Raw genomic sequence first — 21,697 nt, forward strand, 5'->3', positions numbered from 1 at the left:
TTTCTTCAGTCAGGTGTTGTCCCTGGATATATGAAAAGAAAGACCTTAGAAAAGTACATCCGGCACCCCTATACAGCTATATACATAAATAAAGCACTCGAGTTTCTACATCTTAAACCTCAGTTTACTCTCCTATAAAGTGAGGACAGTAATCGTTCTTGTCTTATTTGGGTTCTTGTGAGGATTTTATAAGGAGATGCATGTAGAAAGCGTGGTGCCTGGCATGTAAGCAAGCATTTAGTAAAGGATGTTATTATTAATATTATAACTTAGCGTAGTTAGAACATAGAATAGTTACTTACTACTGGTTTCCAGCCAGTGTAACTTGCAACTTTTGATGTGTATTTTCCAGTGTGACTTCTCTTGAAATGTCCTTTTGCACTTTTCAAAAACTCACTTCACAGGAGTAGTTCTGTTCCCTTCTGCACACTGTTAAGAAGGAAATGTTGCGGCTCTGTGTCTCCTTTAGAGGGGTGACTGTGGATGTCCTAAGGTTCTCATTTCCTCTGCCTTCCTCTCTGCCCTTTTCTGTGATGACTTGGGAGGCCCTTTTTGTCCCTTTCTACCCAAACTCTAGGGCAGAATTTGGGTGGGACGTCTGGCAAACCTGATACTGTTCAGTTCCGCTCTGCGGCCTGCGTTTCACTACTGGCTTACCCAGGAAGAGTTTTGTTTTGTTTTGTTTTCTTTTATTTTGATTGATTGATTGATTGATTGATTGAGGAAGATTGGCCCTGAGCTAGCATCTGTTGCCAATCTTCCTCTTTTTTTTTCTCCCCAAAGCCCCAGTACCTAGTTGTATATCATAGTTGTAGGTCCTTCCAGTTCTTCTGTGTAGGGCGCTGCCTCAGCGTGGCTTGAGGAGCAGTGAGTAGGTTCGCGCCCAGGATCTGAACCAGTGGACTGCCGAAGCGGAGCACATGAAGTTAACCGCTGTGCCGCCGGGCTGGCCCCAGGAGTTCTTTTAGAGAAAGCACTTGACACCAATGCTTTATCTAATTTTCCAGTTGGAAAATACCAGAGAGATCAGCTGTCTCTTCTTTTTTTAAAAGGTCCCAGAACAGTGGTTTTGAACTCTGGGCCCCGCCTTAGGCCAGTGACGTCGTATCTTCAGGGGGCTGGGGGGGCACTCGGTCGTTGTTGTTTGGGTTTTTAGTTTTTGTTTTTAAAGCTCTGCAGATGATTGTAATGTGTAGCAGCCGGGGGGGAATCCCCTGTTGCAGAATCTGCCTTTCAGGTTCTCAGGATGGCCGCTGCACATATGTACGAGATGAATTGGATATGCAGTGTTGTGACTTGTGGTGACCGTGTAGTGGCTGTGGGTAGCACCATCCACGATTCGCTGATCCCTGCTGAATTGGCCTGGAATATGGTGGGAGAAATTCGGGCTCTGGGGCTGTTAGGACTGGACCCAAGTCCTTAACTGTGTTACTTGCAGCAAGTTTCTGAAGCCCTGTGACCCTGCTGCTTCCTCTACAGGACGATGGGGACACAGAGAGCGCCCGCCTGGTCCCGTGCTTGGCACAAGATAGAGTCAGACTCTGCTACGACCTCTTCCTTCCTCTTCCTCTGCCCAGATTGGCTGGGGATTGTTGTCTCGTTTAGACATTAAACCCTTTTCTGATTGATAGTGGATAAAAACTGCAGAAAATCTTATAGCTTGTGGTGTGTTTTAATGGATTCTCAGTTATTTGCTCACTTTGTTATGTCATAGTAGCTGTGAAAAAAGACCAAAGCTTAAAAATGTGACAGTTACTTTGTTGTTGCCAGGTCCTCATGCATGGGAGAGGCCGAGGAGCGACAGGTGCGATGGGCCGGGGGCGCCTGATGCCGAACAAGCAGAATTTACGGGTGGTGGAGTGCAAGCCGCAGCCCTGCGTCGTGTCTGTTGAAGGCCTTTCTTCCTCCACTACTGATGTCCAGCTGAAGAGCCTGCTGATGTCAGTAGGACCCATCCAGGTGGGTCCCCCAGGGCCTGTTAGGTCTGTGTCCCTTGGTCTATCCCAGGACTCAGTTATTTCTTGATTTAGAAGCCCTTTGTCTTGGCTTCTTCATGTTAAAATAATACACTTGAGAAGAAAGACAAAGATTTTCTCTACTGTGCACACTTGATATCAGGACTACTGCCTTAGATAGTTAGATGATTTGGAAGTTTTCAGGTGCTCATTTATAAACTTTATGAAATTATTCCAACTGAATAAATTATCCTTGGAAATCGTCAAATTATCCTAAAGTTTATATATGCACCCATACATATAAATTTTTTGTTCTATCACACACTTGTTTTGTTAGTAATAATTAAAATTTTTTTAAGTATTTAGTCTTCTTGACCTTAATTTCCAGAAACAGCCTCACATGTTAACAGCTATGGAACTTCGTTTAGATTTTACAAATATGAAATAACATGCACTATATTTTAGTCTCTTTAATTTTAAAACTGGCTAATTCTAAATGCTTATATGTCTCTGCTGAGCTGGCTACAAATGGGTCTCCAGTTCTGTTGTAAACAAAATTTTCCATTGAAATCTCTGATCTCTTCTGGAGCCCTGGAGGTAAACCAGCGAAGAAGTGAGTTGACCTGGTTTTCCTTGAGCAGTGTATTTGTGGTCCCATTTCTGGCCTTTCCCACCAGGTCTCATCCCCCAGCCACAGCATCATCAGCACATCCCCTCGTCCCATGTCAGGATCTGCGTCTGAGGGTAGAACATGTTGGAAACATGGCTGAGGAAATCGTAAGATGTATAGTGTGGATGTGAGCTTTCTGAGTAATCCACAGTGCTTTCTTTTAAGAATATCTTATAGCCTCTTGCTTCATGAGTGAATGGGGAAACGTTTTCAGACTAGAGTAGATACAAGTAATTAATTTTTAATATGTTTTAAATCTCCATCTACTAATGAGAATTACTAAAAAGGAGTAGATAAAAGCCCTTCCAAAAACTCCGTTATTTAGATTTAACTGCTTCCACCTTCATTTTTGGATTCCTAGAGAAATGGTTAGGTTTAGTTTGTATTTGTATGAATGAAAAGTTAGCCAAAAACTTTGGCTTCTGTTTTTAAGAGAGTCGTTTTCCCGTGGTGTGGTTGGGAACGATTTGTCAGTTCTCAGAGGCGTAAAGCTTACGTTCAAGGGTAGTTGTTTCCCGTTAATCATAATATGGATTACTTTGCAGGGTCAGAACTGACAGGAGAGAATTTTAGATTCATTAAAATGTGGTTTTCCTGGGGCTGCCCCGGTGGCGTAGCGGTTAAGTTCGCTCGTTCCGCTTCGGCGGCCGCCAGTTCAGATCCTGGGTGCGGACATACTCACCGCTTATCAAGCCCAGCTGAGGCAGCATCCCACATAGAAGAGCTGCAACTCTACAACTATGATTTACAACTATATACTGGGGTTTGGGGGAGAAATAAAAGAAAAAGAGGAAGATTGGCAACAGATATTAGTGCAGGGTCAGTCTTCCTCAAAGAAAAAAAAAAATGGTTATCCTGATCTGAGACTCTCAAACAAATCGTGGTTGAGAATTTGGGTCAAATCACAGTTCAGCAATGAGTCCAGATTGAAAAAACCAGGGCCTAGAGTGTTAGTTCTGAGATCAGCACTCTCCAAGGGCTCGTGTTCCAGTCTGACATCCCTGTGTCTCTCTGGTGGGGTGGGAAGTGATAGCACCATAGCTTTCTGTGTGTGACCTGCTGGTTGTCTGGGCTTTGCTTCATCATATGTAGTCTTGATAGTTCTCTTGAACATCCTTAAATATGATACAGTTATCAGGATCCATGTCCGAATGGCTGTGCTGTTTGCTTCTCAGTGGCCTGTGTGAGGTCCAGTGGCTGCACTGCAAGAATTAGCTTGGAGCCATTGCTAAACCACCCAACCTTGGTCTTATCCATCTTAAAAACTGAACTTTGAATTTTCCATTTTGTGGTTATAGATCTCTTGAGTGGCCTTTTTTCCCTCCCATTTGCCATTTTTTTTTCTGTTCTGAAAAGAATTAGAGATCGTTGTGTTATAAAGTTTGATTGAGGGCACTTAAAGCCGAGCAAAAACAGTGTTGGGTTGTTTAGTGGCTTGTTTTAATTAGAAAGAGAGAGAAAGATGGGAAAACGAGAATGAAGTTTTCTAGGTTACATGAGTTACCCTTAAAATGAAGTAGAAGGTGAGCTCCCTCTCGTACGCCACTGTAGAAGTCCCTGTGGAGCAATGAATTTAACACTTATGCAAGGGCCTATTCGTCCACCCTGGGGGACAAAGCAGGTGTTCTTGCCAGTTAGTCCCATGGGATGGTTTTGAGTGGGAGTTTATAGATTTTTAAACACTGCATTCACAAAATACTAAGTATCTTAATTAAAAAAAAAAAAAAAGCAACTAATATAACAAGTTTCTACCAGAGTTAGATAGCTAAAGAATGACACTAAGTATAAATTTTAGAAAGACGTTTATAACAAGACTTCATTATGGTTTAAATATAAATCTACTTCAAAGGGATGGTGCTCAGTGACCCAGGCCTCCTGCTTTCCTGACTTGAGGAAGAGAAATGTACTTTAAGCCTCTGTGTGTGTTGGGCTATGGCACCACCTCGCGTTCACTTAGTGTAATAGCAAGTGGTGTGTCTAGACGAGGAGGGACCCTGGTTCCTTTGGCCTTTTAGTTACAGAAAGTTGCAGTGACTGCGTGTTTCACAGGGCTGCTGCTTTGTCCATGGACTCGGAGAGGCTTTCTCACTGTGGCAGTGGATGGCAACGGGGGAGCCGTGTTGCTTTCAGATTAGTGTGTTATTCCCTTAAACTAGACCCATAGGCCTCTCTAGAAAATCCATTTTAAAGATATTATCTATTAACTCATTATTTACAGAATAAGGAAAAATGACAAGACTTTGTAGAAATGTTATAACTAGAAGGGAGAAATAACACGAGAAGCATAGTGGTGTGTTTCAGAATTTCAGATGAGCGAGCGCAGTAAGAATAAGTGATACTAGCGGTAATAGGAAACGAGGCAGAAAGAAGATTCTGCCTGGGGTCCCAAGACCAAGAGAGAGGGCTGTGGGGTTATGGAGATGCAGTGCCTTGCTCTCGGGGAAGGGCGGGGGCAGATGGGAAGGCAAGCGAGGGGCGCTGCAGGATTTCTGTTAGGACCTGCGGGTTCCGTGAACAGCTAAGCACACGCCCAGGTGCTCTCTAGTGACCAGCACCTGTTCCTGCAGGCGTGGCCCCCTCCAGGAAATAACCCTAATCTCCTGCTCCATCCTGAAAGACTGAAGACAAGTTAACGCTTAGGAGCAGGGAGGGGGAGTAAGGTAGTTATAAGTTCTGAGGCTCCTTTGCTTACTTATCTGTATTTCCCTATTTGCTGGATTTGGCCTAAAATTGTGTTAAGAAGAAAAATTTGTTATCCTGTACATAAATGAAACCGCATGGTCTAAAAACGAAAAAGTCATTTCCTCACAAGAGCATAAAGTCTGAAGTCACTTAACGAGCATATATGACTGGTCCCCTGCGGTGACCGTCACTGAAGTAAGAAGGCCAGCATTGGGTGTGAGCAGCAGTAATAACTGCTGATGCTTAGTTTATGCCACCATGTGTCCAGCATCGTGCTGTTCACTTCTTCTCTAGTGACTTCTTCCTTTATGTCTCCCAACAATCCCCTGGGATAGGTAATGGGCCCTTCAGAATGCAGCTGGCGTAGCAGCAAGAGTCAGGCTTTGAGATGAGGTTTCACTTAAGTCCCAATTTTGCCATTTCTCGGTTTGCAACCTTCGTACAGAGTACCTCACCTTCGTGAGTCTAGGTTTTTCCATCAGACTCTTGTAAACCGCATAAGACCTTAAACGCTCTCTCATAATGCTTCCTTCTTTCCCTGGCATGACCTGGAAGGGAAGGAGGTGAAGGAAAGGAGGCCCCGCGTGCCACTGAGGGAAAGTGTGTGAAAGTAGTGAGGACAGAACGAGAGAGTGTAGCCTCATCCAGCGTCAGCGTGTGCTCTCGACGGGAGACTTGCTGTCCCAGAGGGAGTGTCCTGGAGTTTGCTGCAGGCTGGAGAGGAGAGTCCCCCGGGACCCACCAAGTTTACCAGCCTCCACCTAACATTGCAGTTCCAGCGAGGACCAGAGACTTGGAAGGTGTCTCATTCCCGAGCGTGTCTTGGGCCACCCAGAGAGGTGGAGCCCTCTGACCAGTTTGTGAAGTAGGCCCATGTCAGGGTTCTGACCTTCTCTGAAGGTGGGATGCGTCCATGAGAAGAACGCTTTCTTTGCATCTGGTTCTGACTGACCAGGAGGGTCTGGTAGGTGAAGTAGAAAAAGTTGGGATCTTGCATGAAAGCACTTCAGTCATTTTGACATTCAGGACATTTGGGAAAGAAAACACTAGGCATGGTCAAATGTGGATGACAGAAAACCAATGTCACGAGGTTTAAAGAAAATATATGGATGTGGCCACGTGATCTGAAACCATAATGGAAAAAATTGTGAATTGGAGGCTCTCACACAGAGTTTTGAAAACAGTGCTGTAAATAATCCCAAAAGAAAAGGAGGATTCATAGGAGACCAGTGTGGTAACATGAGCTCTTGGAAGAGCTCATGTGTATTCTGAAGGATAAGTTTGTACAAGATAGGAGGAGGATGGAACGCCAGTGATGGAAGCAAAAGAGGAGGGGACATCAAGATGTCGTTGCATTGTGTCAGAGCAGAAGGAACAGTGCTTCAGGGGCACCTGTAGTGATGACGTGGACATGGCGAAGCCCAAACGTGGGACTTCAGCAAGAAGGCAGCCTTGGTGTCCAGAAAATGCAGTGTGAGGTGATGGTACCTGTGTGTGTGGACAGGCCCGGAAGCTGTAGTGGATTCTGGGAGCACCAGCCTGTGGTGGGGCTGCCAAGATGCTGGTGCAGACTTCCCTGTCTGCCGCTCAGACCCCTGTAGGGTAGGTCTTGCTGCTGCAGGCACCCCGTTGCCAGTGGGAGGTTCAAGTGACTTGTGTGCGGGAGAGATTACCCGAATAGAGGAGTCCTGCACGTTCCTCTGAGGAGTGGTTAAAGGAGCGGGACTGCTGGGCCTAGAGAAGGACAGATGGGGTGGGGGCCAGGCTCACTGCCCCAGGACTTCAGGTATCATCACGTGCAAGAGGAGGGCTCATTGGGTGCTCCTCAGCGCCTCTGAGCCGTCCTGGGAGTCTGGGCCCACCCATGGTGTCTGACTCCAGTCTGGGGTGGGCCTGAGAGTGCACATTCCTAATGACTTATAGGTGCCTAAAACAATGCATATCATTTTTGACACCATTTTTGGCTTTAGGTAATTCCTGAGGGTGCTAGAGATTGTTTGCCAGAGGGGAAAATAGTTTATTTGATTTTTGGAACTGTATCCCCGCAGCATTTTAGTTTATCTGTACACATACGCACACAGGGACAGATGGACAGATCTTCCTAGAAAGAGGAAACACTTTTTCTAATTGGGGAAAAGAGGCCAAGATTCTGAACAACATGGATGGACAGAGCTTTTCACTGTTAACGTAGTGTCTTATGGCACTTCAGCCAAATGGTCCTGAGTGGGATTGTTGAATATAAACGCAGGAAACTGCCAACTAAAGGAGGATTGTAACTTGTACTTTGCCCCTTATGGTAGCACAGTTAGTTATTCTCAGAAATTGTCTGCAGATGTCTTGTCTCTGAGGAATGAGGAGTGTGTCAGGGGAGAGTTGATCTTTCAGCCTCTCCTGCTGCCCGGCAGCCCGTGGCTTGTAGGGGAGACGGGGTCAGAGTGAATATGTAGACTGGAGACAAATGTTAACTTCAGGTTTGTTCTCAGTGATCTAAGGTGTATAACTATATAAAACTGTGTTACTGGTCTGTAGAAGTACATATTTTCGAAGCAGAAACTGGTGCTCATAAGCTTTTTAATTTAGTGCAAAGTGTCTTTTCCTCTGCTCCCAGTAAAGAAATCACTAATGTTTGTCATTTTGATCGGTCAGAAATGGTTCAATATTGACAATTTCTGCAATTCAATCTTATATCTCAAAAACAGGGTTTGTTTTGTTAAACAAGGTGTAAAAATGTAAATATAAGGGGACAGTCAGGAAGCACACTTTAAGACAATATTCTCGTTACTCCTGTTGACTATTTGAAAACCAAGTCATTCCTGTGATTTAAAAATTTCATTGAAAGTTTATGCTCTCTTGACTGATACCTCCTCAGTCAAATGGAGGTTTAAACAACTTACACACAAATAAACGAATCTTCTCACATCAGATGTTTTACCACTTTATATGGTAAGTGGTCACAATGGAGCTTCATGCCTTCATTTCACATTGTGAAATCACCCAAAGGAAATAAAATCACCCCAGAAATCTAGAAACGTTTTTTTCTCAAAAGAAGAGCGTATTTTCAAAGTCTAGATTCCATCTGTGAATTGGAGAGTGTGGATAATTATTTGTGATATTATAAGAAAGTAGTTTTTCTTATTTGTAGCTAATTGAATAATAATTATATTTTTAGACAAGATAAATTTAGATAAGTGCTTCTAATTCTTGCAGTGAGATCTGCCACAGTGCTGGCAGCAGTTAATGTGACGCTGCCGCAGTCACTTCGGGCGCCTTCCCTCTCTCCCTCAGCGCCCGCGAGAAAGGGGAGAGCACGCAGCATAAGACTGGGACAGAAAGCGGGGCCCAACGGGGAGGCCCCCGCGAGGTGCTCTGTGAGTGCTCCTGAGCCCACACTCCCGCTGGCCGCACCCGTGACGGAGAGAAGGGCGTTCTCTCTCTCAGAGCAGCTCCAGAGTTGCAGCCACTGGAAGTCCGTCGAGGATGAGGCACAGCATAGGTCGAGCAGCGGGATGAGGTTGGCAGCTTGGAAGAGAAAACAGGTCTCTGTCAAGTGACACAAGTGGAATTTCAAAGGCCAGGGAACGCATGTGGCTGAGAATGTGTCCAAGAGAGAGACATTAATTCAAGACCAGGTTATTGAGCTTTGCTTGTCATACGAACTTAACAATAAGTAAAATCGTCGAGAGAATTCTTCTGCTTCCAGTTTTTATATCCGAAAGAGGAGGAGAAACCTGGCGTTCTGCTAAGCTTGTTTCAGAAAACCAGGCAGACAAAGCCGAGTGCTTCTTAGTGGGCCGCCTCTGCCGCCTGCGTTGCTGGTGCGGTCCGCTCCCCAGACCGTCTGACTGTTCCTCCAAGGGGTGAGGGGTGGTCCGTGTGCAAACCTGAGTGCCGTGTGCTTGGGAGACTTGAAACCGTTTATCTCAGTGTGGAGCACTTGTTGGAAATTGGGTTTGTTTTTAGAGCTCTCCTAGTCGTGTTTCCTGATGGAAGTTCTCTGTGGTTATTGAAACAGAGTGCTTACTCGTATACAACATACCTTTTGTGCACATTCTCCAAGGCGTTGATATTTTAGATTTGTGCTTCTGTTGTAGATCTTTGACATATGCTGTAAAGTGAAACAGCCACCTGTGTAGACACTTTTACAGGGTCGTGTGTTAGCAGCTATTTTTTCTGGCTGTTGTGCTTCACTAGGCAGAAGCCCAGGCACAGCAGACAATCCCGGGCCGCTGCTTTGGGTGGCCGGCGTGTCCACGTGTCGGCAAGGGCCCCCGCTGCGGCTGCTACTTACCCTGCACTCTGCAGAGCCGTCAGAGTCATCACAGTGCTGGAGAAGACTCCCACGCTGGAGAGTGGGGTTGGCTGGGAGACGGTGGAGCTCCCCTTCAGCCTGCCCCTCCCCAATCCTGGAGTCCCTCGTCCCAGAGCCTCAGGAAGCCTCACTGCCCCCTCAGGGCGAGTGAGGACCAGGCAGAAGTCAGCTCTGTCAAGTGCTGTCTTGTCCATGAACTCTTCTCTTCACTGTTGGCTCATGTCTTTCGGTTCATCTTCTTCAGGAACTCATTTGGTTTTCACGTAAAGAGTGGCCTCTGGAATGGTTGTTTTAACTCCTAAAGAGTTAATTTAAGAGTTAAGATGCCTCATAGTAATCACAAACTTCTCAGTACAGAATGTGACCAGATTATGCCAACGTCTGCCCTAGGCACAGCTGCCCCTCCCTGTGACCCAGCTAGATGGATGAAATCTCCATTTACCCCAAACATAATTAGGAGATAACTACCCACTTCACCCTGTGGAGTCCCCTCGCTAAACAGCAGTTTCCTCCTGTGTGATGAGGATTGCTCTTTTCAGAAGTTTAGTGAGGGCCCCGTGGAAAATCACATGACGGGGAAGCATGAGAACAGGAAGTGACTCTCCCAGGGTACCTGCCACCAGGCCTCACAGAGAAGGTTTAGAGAGAAGATCAGGTGGCTGATGTGGCCAGATGATGGAAGGTCTTAACATCAGGCTAGGAGGATGTAAGTGCTGCTCAGGGGAATGACGTATTGAAGCACTGTTTTTGGATAGATTATCTGGATAGGTAACAAAACTTGCCAGGGAGATAGAATTCGTTTGTTTTAGTGACCCAAGTGTCAGCCTGGACTCAAATTTTGTGTTAAAGCTAATGTATAAATTTTTTTTTTTTTTTTTACCATATATAAGTTGATATTAAAATGTTTCTCTGTTTTCTTCCTCTAGAGTTTACAGATGCTTCCCCAGCAACGGAAAGCCATAGCTAAGTTTAAGGAACCAGCCCACGCATTAGCATTTCAACAGAAGTTCCACAGGTAGCAGCATGTTCCGTGGTTCTGGCGGCGTGGGGCGGCCGGGGGTGGGAGCCTGCCCTGCGCTCTGTCTCGTCCGAGGAGCTGTGGCGCTCACATCTGTGCACCCGCCTCTCTTGGGGGAACGCGCAGTAGTGCGGGAGGAGAGCAGACGGCTCATTCTTTCGTCATGTGGACAGTTGTCCCCTTGTGTTGACAGTGGTCTTCTCCATCAGTCTGCATTTTCATTAATCAGGACCCCTGTTCTGCCCCAGTTCTCTCCTCTTTGGTAAGTGGACTGCTGACCTGTGGAGGTCACTTAATGCTGGTTGTTTTCTTTACATGTCCACAGGCATATGATAGATTTGTCCCACATAAACGTGGCCCTGATCGTGGAGTGACCTCTAGCAGGAGAGGCTGACCTTGCACTGCACGACGCTGTGGAATTTCTTCAAGGAAGCTGCCAGCGCGGAGTCCCCACGAGCTTAGGTCTCTCCGTCCGCAGTAACTGTTTTCCGGAGCGCCAGGCCGCCCAGCACTGATTCCAGAAGAGCCGAACTTACGGGACATGGCAGACTGGAGTTTGGTGTTAGATTGCTTTGAATTCTGTTGTCACCACAAAGAACTACAGTTTTCGTTTTCTTTTGTTTTCAAAGTGCTCACAATGCATGTAGACACTGTTCTTCGTGATCTTACTGTATGATGAATCACAGTGACTCAGATTCAGGAAAGAACATTAACGTCACAAATTCTAAGTCTTTTTCACAGCAAAGAATATTTGATAATGGTTGCACTTATCTTCAGTGCAGGCTAGACAAGAGTTTTCCCAACCGAGCATAACTTGCGTTGTCTTCTCAGAAAGCCCTCAAAAGGCTCTTCTAAAAATGTAGATTAAAATTTGGGTGATTATGATTGACAGTTGCATATCCTGGAAAGCAGGGTATGAGGGGGATTGGGAGTGGTGCCAATTGTGTGGCAGATTCTGCTTCTTGTAAATATTCCAAAAGCGCCAACTATATATTCCCAGTTCCAAAGGGAACTACTCACCCCTTTTTGCACCCTTCCCAGATGAGACGGGAATGCTGGGAGACCCTGTGCTTCCCTGGCCTGGGGAAGGGGTCTTTGAGGCTCTCACTGCGCAGCCTCGAGGGCAGTCCCCTGCTGGGCGGGTTGTGTAGCATACCTACCATGCGAGACGGGGCAACAGCCTGAAGCTTGAACAGACCTGTTTGTTTTTTTCCTCTTTTTAAATGTAGCCCAAAGTGGCATATTCATGTCACTGGCACTGTGATATATAACATTCTTGGGGAACCTGGTTATCATTGTTTTGATTAACTTTTTTTTTTTTTTTTTTTTTTAAGGCTTTTTAAGTAGGGGCTGTGCTGTCCTTCAGTGGACCTAAGAGCAAGGTGACATTGACTCTGGCATGGCATTCTTTGTGGCCTGTGGTGTGAGAAATGGCTGTCTTACTGGGACAGCGAAGCCCCGGGTGCAGTGTGTCTGTGTCACCCCTGAACCTGCTTGAGTCGTTCTGGGCAGGCTCCTTTAGGTGAGACACTTATTCCTCATAAAGCAGCTGTTAGGAAAATTCCTTCTGGGCAAACGTTGAAAAAAGTGCCTTATTGTATTTCTGCTCATGAAAGAGTTTCACTTTTTTGGATTTATTCTAATGTGGACCTGGACTATTTGAGCAAATGATACTAGGGCATACTCAGACTTTTTAGCTGTATTTTATACCTAAGATTTCATGTCATTTATTAATAGAATTAAGGGAAATAGAAGCCTGGTATTACTTAATGCCTCTGGTTAGCCAGCGAGGACAGAGTGCAAACATGGAAGCCCTGCTCAAGTTGTCCTCGTGTCTCGCAGCCTCCTTCTGGGAGCTAAGGCATAGGTCATGCGAACTTGTATCATCTTGTCTTCACAGTTGAAATTTTATATTACTTTTCCAAATTAAGTTACCAGAACTGGAGGAGAGTATTCCAGACCCTGTGAGACTTTGTGTAGCTTTGATTCTAAAATGGCATCGTGTGCTAAGAGTAAGCCTGGAAAATGAAGGTGGTGGTTAATGGCTGCTCTTGAGCAGATTTTGGTTCCAGGAGACTGTAGGCGCTCATAGGATACACTAGGACACCCTCCAGCCTGGGGCCTGGGCGCCCTGTTCCAAAGGGCCTCTGACTAACCGTTGGAAGGTGCCCTTCCTCAGATGCTCCAGTGGAGGATCCAAGGAGTCCGTGCTGTGTGCCCATCCGCTATTTGACATGGGCTGTCACTGCCCACTGTTTCACAAGTAGATACAGATGTGTTTACGTATTTGAAAGCGTAGTTTATTTGGCTCAGTCCACAGAGAGCTACGTTGAAATAATGAGTTTGGTAGCTGTGAGCTCTAATGGAGAGAGATTCAGACCACTTCCCCACATTGGGCAGTGGGAGGCTTACAGTTGATGGACTTATTTTATCACCAAGGACTTACTGATTCAGTAAAATGAGTTTAACAGATTTTTACCACTTTCTGAAATAGTCTGAGTGTGCTGTGGCTTTGAAACCAAAAATCTGCATGTTGTCTGAAAAGTAGGCATTTAAGCATACTTTTTTCTAGTTAGTGATGATAAACTAATCCTACTTGGGCATCTTTGTTCACGACAGACCTCAGGGCTGCTTTAAGGTCTGCTTTTGGCATTGTCTGAGTATGACATGGTGCCTCGGGGCATGTGTGTGTCTGTAACTGTCTACACACACACATAAGCAAGGTTTCTCTTGATAGAATATTCTTGAAAGACCATTAGCAGAGTTGAACTGGGCCTTTCATAAAGCACTGGTTAGAACGGCTCAGCGCAGTTGGCCTGTCTTAATGCACACAGCCCCTGGAAGTGGGCTCTGTTAGTGCCAGCCAGTCCGGCGACACAGGCTTAGTTTCCGTAAGGAAACTGCGGAAAGGAAAGAAGCAGAATTAGAAAGTCATGCTGTTTCCGCGTTCGGTGCGCTTCTCGAAGTGAGACCAGACCACCGTAAGCCGAACCCTCTTGGAAGATCTGTTGCAACCATTATCTTTGTTCTTTACTTATCATGCATTTAAAATGAGATGCAGAAGCATTTAACATGCTATGTAAATATGGACCTTTTAAAATTAAAATGTTATTGGAAATGCTTTCAATTCAGCAACATCTTAGCTATTTGTTAGTTCTTTTGTGTTGTCTTATCAAAGTTTAATGGATACAGTTCCATAATTGTTGATGTGTTTGTGAAATATTCAATTTTTATAAAGATGGTAGTAAGTCAATACGTTTATCCTGACCTGTGTATTATTTGTTCACAAATTCAAGGAGCTTAAAGCCAGTAAATATCAATATATCTCATAAAGCAAACCCGATAGGTGATTATGTGGAGCAAGTTACTTTTTCTTTTTGCATTATCTTGTTTTGATTTTGTGCTGTAACGTAAGTTCACTTAGCCACTTATATGAGCATAACCTTGCATTACCGTTGGTCTGGCCACATTTGTTAAATTCTTATACTGATATTCTTCTAAAAGAGAAATCTAATCTCTTTTTTCCAAAAGGAATGTTGAGGGTTCAACCCTGTCTGGACAGGCCACATCCTAAGTGGGTGCCTGTGCCCTCACCCCGTGGGGAGGGGACTGGAGGGAGACCAGGCGGGGGGTCGTCATAACTACTTTTAATTTGGGTCGTCCTTCTCATGGTTTGTCAAGGTCCTGGGGAAACAATTGTTTACGCCTGGTTCTGTAGCGCTGCTGAATTGTGACAGAGCTTAGATCCTGCACCCAGAGGTCTTTTTCCAAAGATCATTTTGCTTAATTCTGCAAGCAGAAGACTTGCTGGAAGGAGGCTGGGAGAGGTGTAGGGTGACAGGGAAGGGGAACCGATAGCAGTGGGGAGAGGAGAGTCTTGTGGAATGGAGGAGAGGTCATAAGTGTTAGTAACAAACGTTCCTCTAACACTGATTCTTCAGGGGAGTCAGCCAGTCAAGCTGAGGGGCATGTGGGCGGGGGGCACACTGTGGTCTCAGTAGGCGTCCGCTGGACGACTCTGGCTGGAGGCCAGGGGGGCGTCTGCCTGTCGGGAGGGGGACCCTGAGCCCTTCCCACAGGAGGAGGCCTGCGGGCCCCCGCGTGGGGTGGCGTGGGGTGGATGAAAGTGGAGGCCGTGGCCTTGCTCTTAGGTGTAGTTTTAAGAACCTGTCACTTTTTTTTTCTTTTGGCTTTGGTTTTTTTGTTTTGTTCTGTTCATTTTGTTTTGTGTTTCTTTGTTGTTCAGTTGAAGGTAAGCTTAGCGTGCTCGTGGACCGTTGGACTGACAGGGACCCTGTGAGGACAGTTAGGATTGGGGAGCGGTCTGTGTGTGGGGGCCTGGAGTGGCTTCTGTGCACCGTGGAGCCCTGGAGCCCCACCTTGGTTCCCTCCCTGGTTCCTGGGAGAGCTGCCTCCCCGCCTCCCCAGTGCAGGCCTGTGCTGCCCCCGCGGCGGGCTCCGTCACTGTCCTGGTGCCCTTCCCTTTAATTTTAAAAAATTAAAAAAGGGGTCGTTTTTCATTTTTTCTCCCTTCCTGCTTGTAGGACTCCATTGTGGCTTCACATACTCACCGTGGGCCTCCTTTTACTTTTCTTTAGTCAGGAAGAGCCCCCCCCTTTTGTTTGTTTATTTGGAGTGTGTGGGGGGGGGATACTTGAAAGGTGTTGTTGGTTCTTTACAGATTTTTAAGTGACATATTCTAAAGAGGGATTCACTAACAGAGGGAGGGGGTGGAGGATGTGAAATAGGACCAGGAGACCTCCATGAAGGGGCAGCCCCGGGAGTTCATATCAGTTAGGGGAAAGTGTAGATATGTTATTGTATTTAATGAGCACTTCAATTAACCTTTTCAACTATTTTTAAAACTTGTCAATCAAGTGTTATTTTGGACATTCATAAATATGAACTCTCCAAAGGCGTTTAGCCTTGATTTACTATTAAATCCTAAGGATTTTGTGTAAGGTTTTTTTGCAACCTGTTTAATTTTCATCACTTAAAGTGCCTGTGGTTTTGTGTCCTAGAACCAGAGCAGAACTCCCTGATTCATATTGGATCCCAGGTGTACCTTCTTCTGGTGGTGTGTGGTTGGGAAGGATCATTGGTTTACACGTGGTCACCTGCCCTTTCTAGAGAATGTTTTAAAAATCTTAACTCTCTCTTCTGTGCCATGTTTTGGTAGCAAATCTTTTAATTAAGATGGGCAGGTAGAACAGGTATTTTTAGTGAGAAGATGCTTTTTCGTTTTACTTCTAACCAACTAAAATGTAACAAGGTTTTCATGTTGGTGTTTTGCTTTGTTTTATTTTATTAGTTTTAAAAGGTATGTAGAAATATTTAGGCCCTTTAAAAAGAAACACATTTTTTAGTTTTAATATGTTCCACATGGTGGACAGATGTACTGTTTTAATATATTCTGAAGTTAGTAACGTAATATACTCTAGAAAGGAGACCTCCTGACATTCTTTTAGCATGATTTTCTTTTAAATTGCTTTTCATTTTAAGCGCACACATAGCGGAAGCTGATTTTTAAAGGGCTGTTTAAATTTTATGCACTCTGCAGTATTGTCTTAGAATATGTAATTTAGGTTTTTAAAAACACACACAACACACATTTATACTGTCTACCGAAAAGCAAATAATCACTCGTTTTTATAACTCAGCTTTGCTTTTCACAGGCATGGGATCCAGAATTATTCTTCCTCTGTGAGGATTTTAACTCGAAGGCTTTAATTCCACTGTTTAATTTCCAGGTTCAACAACAGCAAAGCCCAAGCTGGCTGTTTCCGTCTTGAGCTGGTTCTCTTTGTTGGGTGTTTCCGTTCTCTTCCTGCTCCTGCTGGTCCAGGGCTGGGCCCCGTCAGCAAGGGCTCTCCTGCGCCCCTCTCCTTCCTCTCCTCTCGGACCTTCCCTGCCAGACCCCGCCCACCATCCGCCTCTCCGAGTTCCCTTCTCATTCTGCAAGGCTTCCACTCTCTTTCTCCCTCCCCTCTCTGATGTCCACACTCTCCTCCCACCCACCTGCTTTGGTGATGGACTCTTCATTTGGTGACGGTGCTGTGTTCTTGCTCCTCTGCCCAAGATGAACACTGAGAATTCCTCTCTGGGTGCAAGAAAGTTGTGAATGTGTTTGCACCCTGTTTACAACTCGATTCCGTCTAAACCTTTGCCTTGACAGGTTTTTACTCATGATTTATTCCTCCAGGTCTCTGGTTGGAGAGAATAACATTTGAATTCTGTTATTTTGCAGTTTGACTGTAGGAGTGTGTGGCGCTCCACAGATGCCAGCGTCCGGGTGCACGGTTAGCGGTGTGATTAATCCCCCTGTTTTATCCCTCTGCTTCTGCAGGACCTCTTTTGCATGAGTCAGTGTTAGTAGTAGCACCTCTTACTCCACTGGGAAGTGCCGGCCCGTCTGACCCATGGTCACTGCTCTCGCTGACTCTGACCCTTCCTAACCGTAATGCGTATGCGCTGTTCACGCTAGGCTGCCAGCTCTGATGTGGAGTCTGAAGCTGTGTTTATTGGGAGTGCATTGAGAGTTCAGAAATCAAGAGGTGACTGAATTGCTTTCCTCTGGGTTGATCTACTTCCTGTTTCTACCCTACACACTGCACGTACATTTGCGGGAGATGGTGTTGCCTTGTTTTACCCCATTTTTATTTTGCCCTAATCACTGTGACAGCTTTATCAGGAATAGATGTGAAGAACAGTAGTGACATAGTTGGAAAAAATGTATTGTTATGTGTATCATTTGTGTGATTCCAGACTGGAAAATGTGTTTTGAACTGTATTGTAATTGGCCAGATGTGTTAATAAAATAGCTTGCGGTTCCCACTTTTGTTCTGTGGTTTGTGTTTTATCTGACCGTTCAGCTTCAGCCCGCTCCACATCTTACCCACGTGGACAGGGACGGCTCTGAGACCATCCCTCAGAGGACCAGGGCTGTGTTTTCCCCAAGGGTTGGGGGGGTCCCTAGGCTGGCAGAGCCGCCTCCTCTGCGGCAGCCCTCCGCCTTGGAGCGGGTGTCTGATTAGTGGACCCGCTTGTCTTCATCTGCATCCAAAAGTCCACAGGAGTCTGAACTGACTGAGCAGACAGAGTCGTAGTATGTTTTTGTTTTGTTGGAAGTAGGGGAGTTGTGGTCTCGTTTTAAATTTTTTATAGCATTGCCAATAATTTTTCAAAGGAAAAATTTCAAAGGAAATTTGTACTCTAACACTGTAATCATAACACTGAAAAGGGAGAAAATCAGACAACAGAAAATCAGAGGGCTCATAATGCCCTCTACCACTATCGTCCTGCGACTTCTGGTTTTGAGATAATGCACATGTGTTGTTGAAAGGTCGCCAGCACAGTGTGCTGTTGTGTATCCATTTTCCGTTTAACCTATCATCAGCCTTTGTATGTTGCTACAAATTGCTCATTATTAATGGTCTGTTTTGAAAAGGAAGCGTTTTAAAGATGAAGAAACCCAGGTGTTCACACGCGCAACTCCGTGCCGTACAGGCTGGGGGATCCCGGGCCAGGGTCTGCACTGGGAGTCGGGCGCGGCACCCACTGGCTCCACCACACCCTTCAGCTCGTGAAACGCCCCCTCTTCCCTGTGAGAAGGGGCCTGTCCTGTGAAGATGGAGCGGGATGGCATCAGGGACAACGACCACTGTGCCTGCCTGGCACGTGCCTCCTTTTCTCCCTCGAGTCGATGGCCGTGTGAGGCACGTGACTCAGGTCTTCTTGTCCTTCGTGGGAGGAAAGAAAACCTTGTGCTCGACTGCCTGAGGAGTGTGTCACAAGGTTGCTACTGTAAGTTGACCGTCACTCAGCAGTCTGGGCAGCAGTCACGGGACTTGAGGCCTAGGTCCACTCTCAGTGCACTGCACCTCTCCACGGTGCGTATTTTAACTCTAGTGACATGGGCAAAAGTGGAGTGGATGGACAGCGCCGTGCCCTCCACAAGCAGGGTGGCCTGCCAGGAGGAGGGTCGAGTCTTCTTACAGGGACTCGGCTCTCCTGTTCTCCCCAATGGTAAGGATGAGAAGGCGGCCTTAGCTTTGAGGAAGGAAGAACGAAGGCGAGAGCAGAGGCTGATTTGGGGGAGAAGAAATTGAGACGGAAGTGACGTCTAACAGAAGTCAATGCGTCTGATTAATTGCTCAGATCTGATTTCACGGAATTTTTAAACCTAAATCAGACTCTGAAAATGCCTAGTGATTAAAGCCAAAACCATTTTTCTTCTGTTTTACCTCATAATCCATGGATAAGTCATTCTTCCTCTAAACCCTGGACTTTGCATTGAGTGGTAGGATCTCTACAGAAAATGGGCTGAAGACGCCTCGAGGTGTCTGATGGAAAACGGTGCCTTTGAATTTGGGGGGTAACGTGAGTGGGGGGAAGCTCCTTAAGAAGAGGTGTTGTGTCTTCACGCCTTTGTGCGACACACTGCTGGCACCTGGGAGGTCTGGGGGTGTATTTGTACGAAGAATTGCAGGAGGGAGCATGCTTGCAGACTCGGATGGAGGTGTTCTGAGTGTTCTTTGGTGACTTCTGTTGAAAGGCTGCAGCTGAGTCACAGAAGTTCTCACCCACCACGGGGTTTGCCCGTCTCATCTGACAGGCTCTTTGTATTCCAATATGTATTTCCATATTTTCAAGGAGATTATTTATAGTAAAGTCTGAAGGGAAGGATAAGTAGCGGAAGAGTCCTGGGAACAGTACAGTGCTCACGAATTGTGGCTCCAGGACAGACGAGCACGGAAATGGGCCATGCCGCTTGAAGGGCGGCTCGCAGCTTGAAGAAGGGGTGGGCACAGCAGCTTTCAAGCCTCCTGCTCGGACATGATGTTTCCTTGCTGCTCTTTGGAGTTGCTGTTGTCGCGATGAGGGGCAGAGAGGTCTCCTTCTATGGTCTAAGTGAGATCCAAACAAGAAAATAAGTCCTAAACCACGGTTGTGCCACCCTCATGGATTACTTCAGCCCCGTTCTGGCTGGGACCCTCTTCAGTGAGACCCCAGGGTGCAGCCAGGAGGCTGGAGTGCTGGCCTTCAGGACCTGGGTGACAGAGCAGGCTTGGAAACGTGGCTCGGACCCCAGCCAGGCCGACCCCGTGAGCTTTTCTGGGCTGTGTGACCTATTGATAAACTTGGAGGAAGGGGACTCACATTCAAGAGGAGTGCAAGTAGGAGTCAAGATACTGACCGAGTACCTGACGCGTCCAAACTTGTGCCTGGTGATAAAGGGCAACAGGACAGCAGCGTCAGGGACCCTCACAGACGTCCACAATGAGGGGGATGGAGTGTGCAGGTGAGAGGCTGGGAACGGTGACCCGGCTGGGGGCGGTGACGGGGCTGGGGACGGTGAGCAGGAGGGAGAGTGACAAGGCCACCCAGGGGCACAGAAGCCAGGCCCAGCCCCTGAGCCCGCCCGCGGCCTCTAGGTGTGCCTCGGGGCCAGGCCCGGCTTCCACCGCAGGGGTCCCAGGAGCAGAGCTTTGGATGCAAGTACCCCCGAACTTAGCACGGGGGTCAGAGGGTGTGTATGCAGCCAGAGAGGGGCTCCGGGTGCAGGGCGGGACCTGCGGGCACCTGGCCAGGGTCCTATAGCCGCCCTGTCCGCCGCCCCGCCGCTCACCTGCCCTTGTCGGCCCCCTCGAAGCCCTCCCAGGCCTGAGTCCCGTGCCCCCCTTGCTTCCCTCAAGCTCCCGCTCCCAGCCCTGGGTGGAGAGTCCTTGGGTGAATGCCGCGCGGGGCACTAGGCTACACGACACGTGGGAGGGACCCTACAGCTTGGCGCTCGAGCACCCCCACCTGTGAGCGCCCTGGAGCTGCCCCTGCGCCCGGACTGCCCGGGAGGGTCCGGGCCTTGTGGACAGCGCAGCCCCCGAGGGTGCGGGTCTCCGGGGCGCAAGCTCCACCTGCCGTCACGCAGCTGGGACGGAATAAACCAAGGACCCTACCGGTCCTCTGACCCACCCCAGGAGGGCGGGCGGGCACACAGGCCCCCGGGACAGTCCCCCGGGCTGTCACCCGCAAGGCCGGGCTCCCCGCCGCGCCCGCCCGCCCTGCACCCTGCACGGGGCCCCCTGCACCGCCCTCGGCAGTGAACCCCGAGCTGTCCGTCTCCCTTCACTCCCGTCCGCCTTCCCGCCCAGGCCTTGCTCAGCACAGGCCCGAGGTCCTCAGGGTCTGGGGTGAAGGGGGGCCCTCCTTCCTCCTTAGGGTTATGTACCTGAGACCCCAGATCCTGGAAGAACCCGAGGTAAGACTATACCACCCGCCACCCACCTGTGGCTGCCATCCACTGCAGGTCACTGCCTTCTTCATGGTCACTGCCACCTCCAAGGGTGACTCCTTCCCCAAGGGTCATGCTTTCCCAGAGGTCCATGCCCTTCCGCTTGGCTGACCCACCTCACTTTCTTTTCTCTCCACCATAGGATCTTTCTGAGATGGAGACTCTCAGTGCTCTGACTCCCTCTCCCCCTCAGCTGCCCACTCCCATCCTTATCCGGAACCTCGTCATCCCAGGAAACACTACCCTGGGCCTGGGCATCTCCGAGGTGGGCACCTCCCAGGACTCCACTCTCGCTCCAAAGTTAGCACTTCCTCCCGCCTCCAGGATCTCCATTCATGCTTTACTGCTTCTCACCCCTTATGTTCTGTTTCATTCTCACCCAGATTCGATTTCCTGGTGGTCTTTGATAACCGTCCCTGGAGCACTCTCAAAGTTTTGCTTTTTTATCTCCCCACGTTGGTGCTCCTGTGGCAAAACTCCAGTTCTCCGTTTCAACTAGCTTTGCATCCCAGCTGTGGGCCACGGCTGGAAAAACAGGCAACCACGCTGCCTGGTCTATTTGACTCCATGACCACAGACCTCCAAAGTGAGCCCTGAGGGCTGCTGGGAAATCCAACTGTATCTCCTCCTCCTCTTCACGGTCACCCGGTGGTCGCTCCGTCACTGGCCTGGGGAGTATTTCCTACCTCCTCGCCTGTCTTCACACTGTCAGCAACCTCCTCCCCTGCTCTTTCTGAGATGCTCACCTTGCCTCCCATTTCTCTTCTAAAACAGA

The 21,697-nt window shown here is 47.6% G+C and overlaps 1 protein-coding gene across 5 annotated transcripts in view; it reads left to right on the forward strand.

The window, feature by feature from the left end:
* RBM33 (RNA binding motif protein 33) overlaps positions 1–17,468 on the forward strand; it is a 152,896-nt gene extending 135,428 nt beyond the window's left edge. For all 5 annotated transcript variants that reach the window (XM_087433658.1, XM_087433637.1, XM_087433643.1 and 2 more), the window contains 3 exons: positions 1,771–1,959; positions 10,543–10,631; positions 10,960–17,468. In XM_087433658.1, the coding sequence (XP_087289784.1) occupies positions 1,771–1,959; positions 10,543–10,631; positions 10,960–11,008 (327 nt within the window). In that variant the 3' untranslated portion in view covers positions 11,009–17,468. The remainder of the gene's footprint in view (positions 1–1,770; positions 1,960–10,542; positions 10,632–10,959) is intronic.
* The last annotated feature ends 4,229 nt before the right edge of the window (positions 17,469–21,697 follow it).

Source organism: Ceratotherium simum, chromosome 1 (genome assembly GCF_057802395.1).
Source record: "Ceratotherium simum simum isolate JZ-2026a chromosome 1, ASM5780239v1, whole genome shotgun sequence".
In the NCBI taxonomy this organism is placed as follows: Eukaryota; Metazoa; Chordata; class Mammalia; order Perissodactyla; family Rhinocerotidae; genus Ceratotherium; species Ceratotherium simum.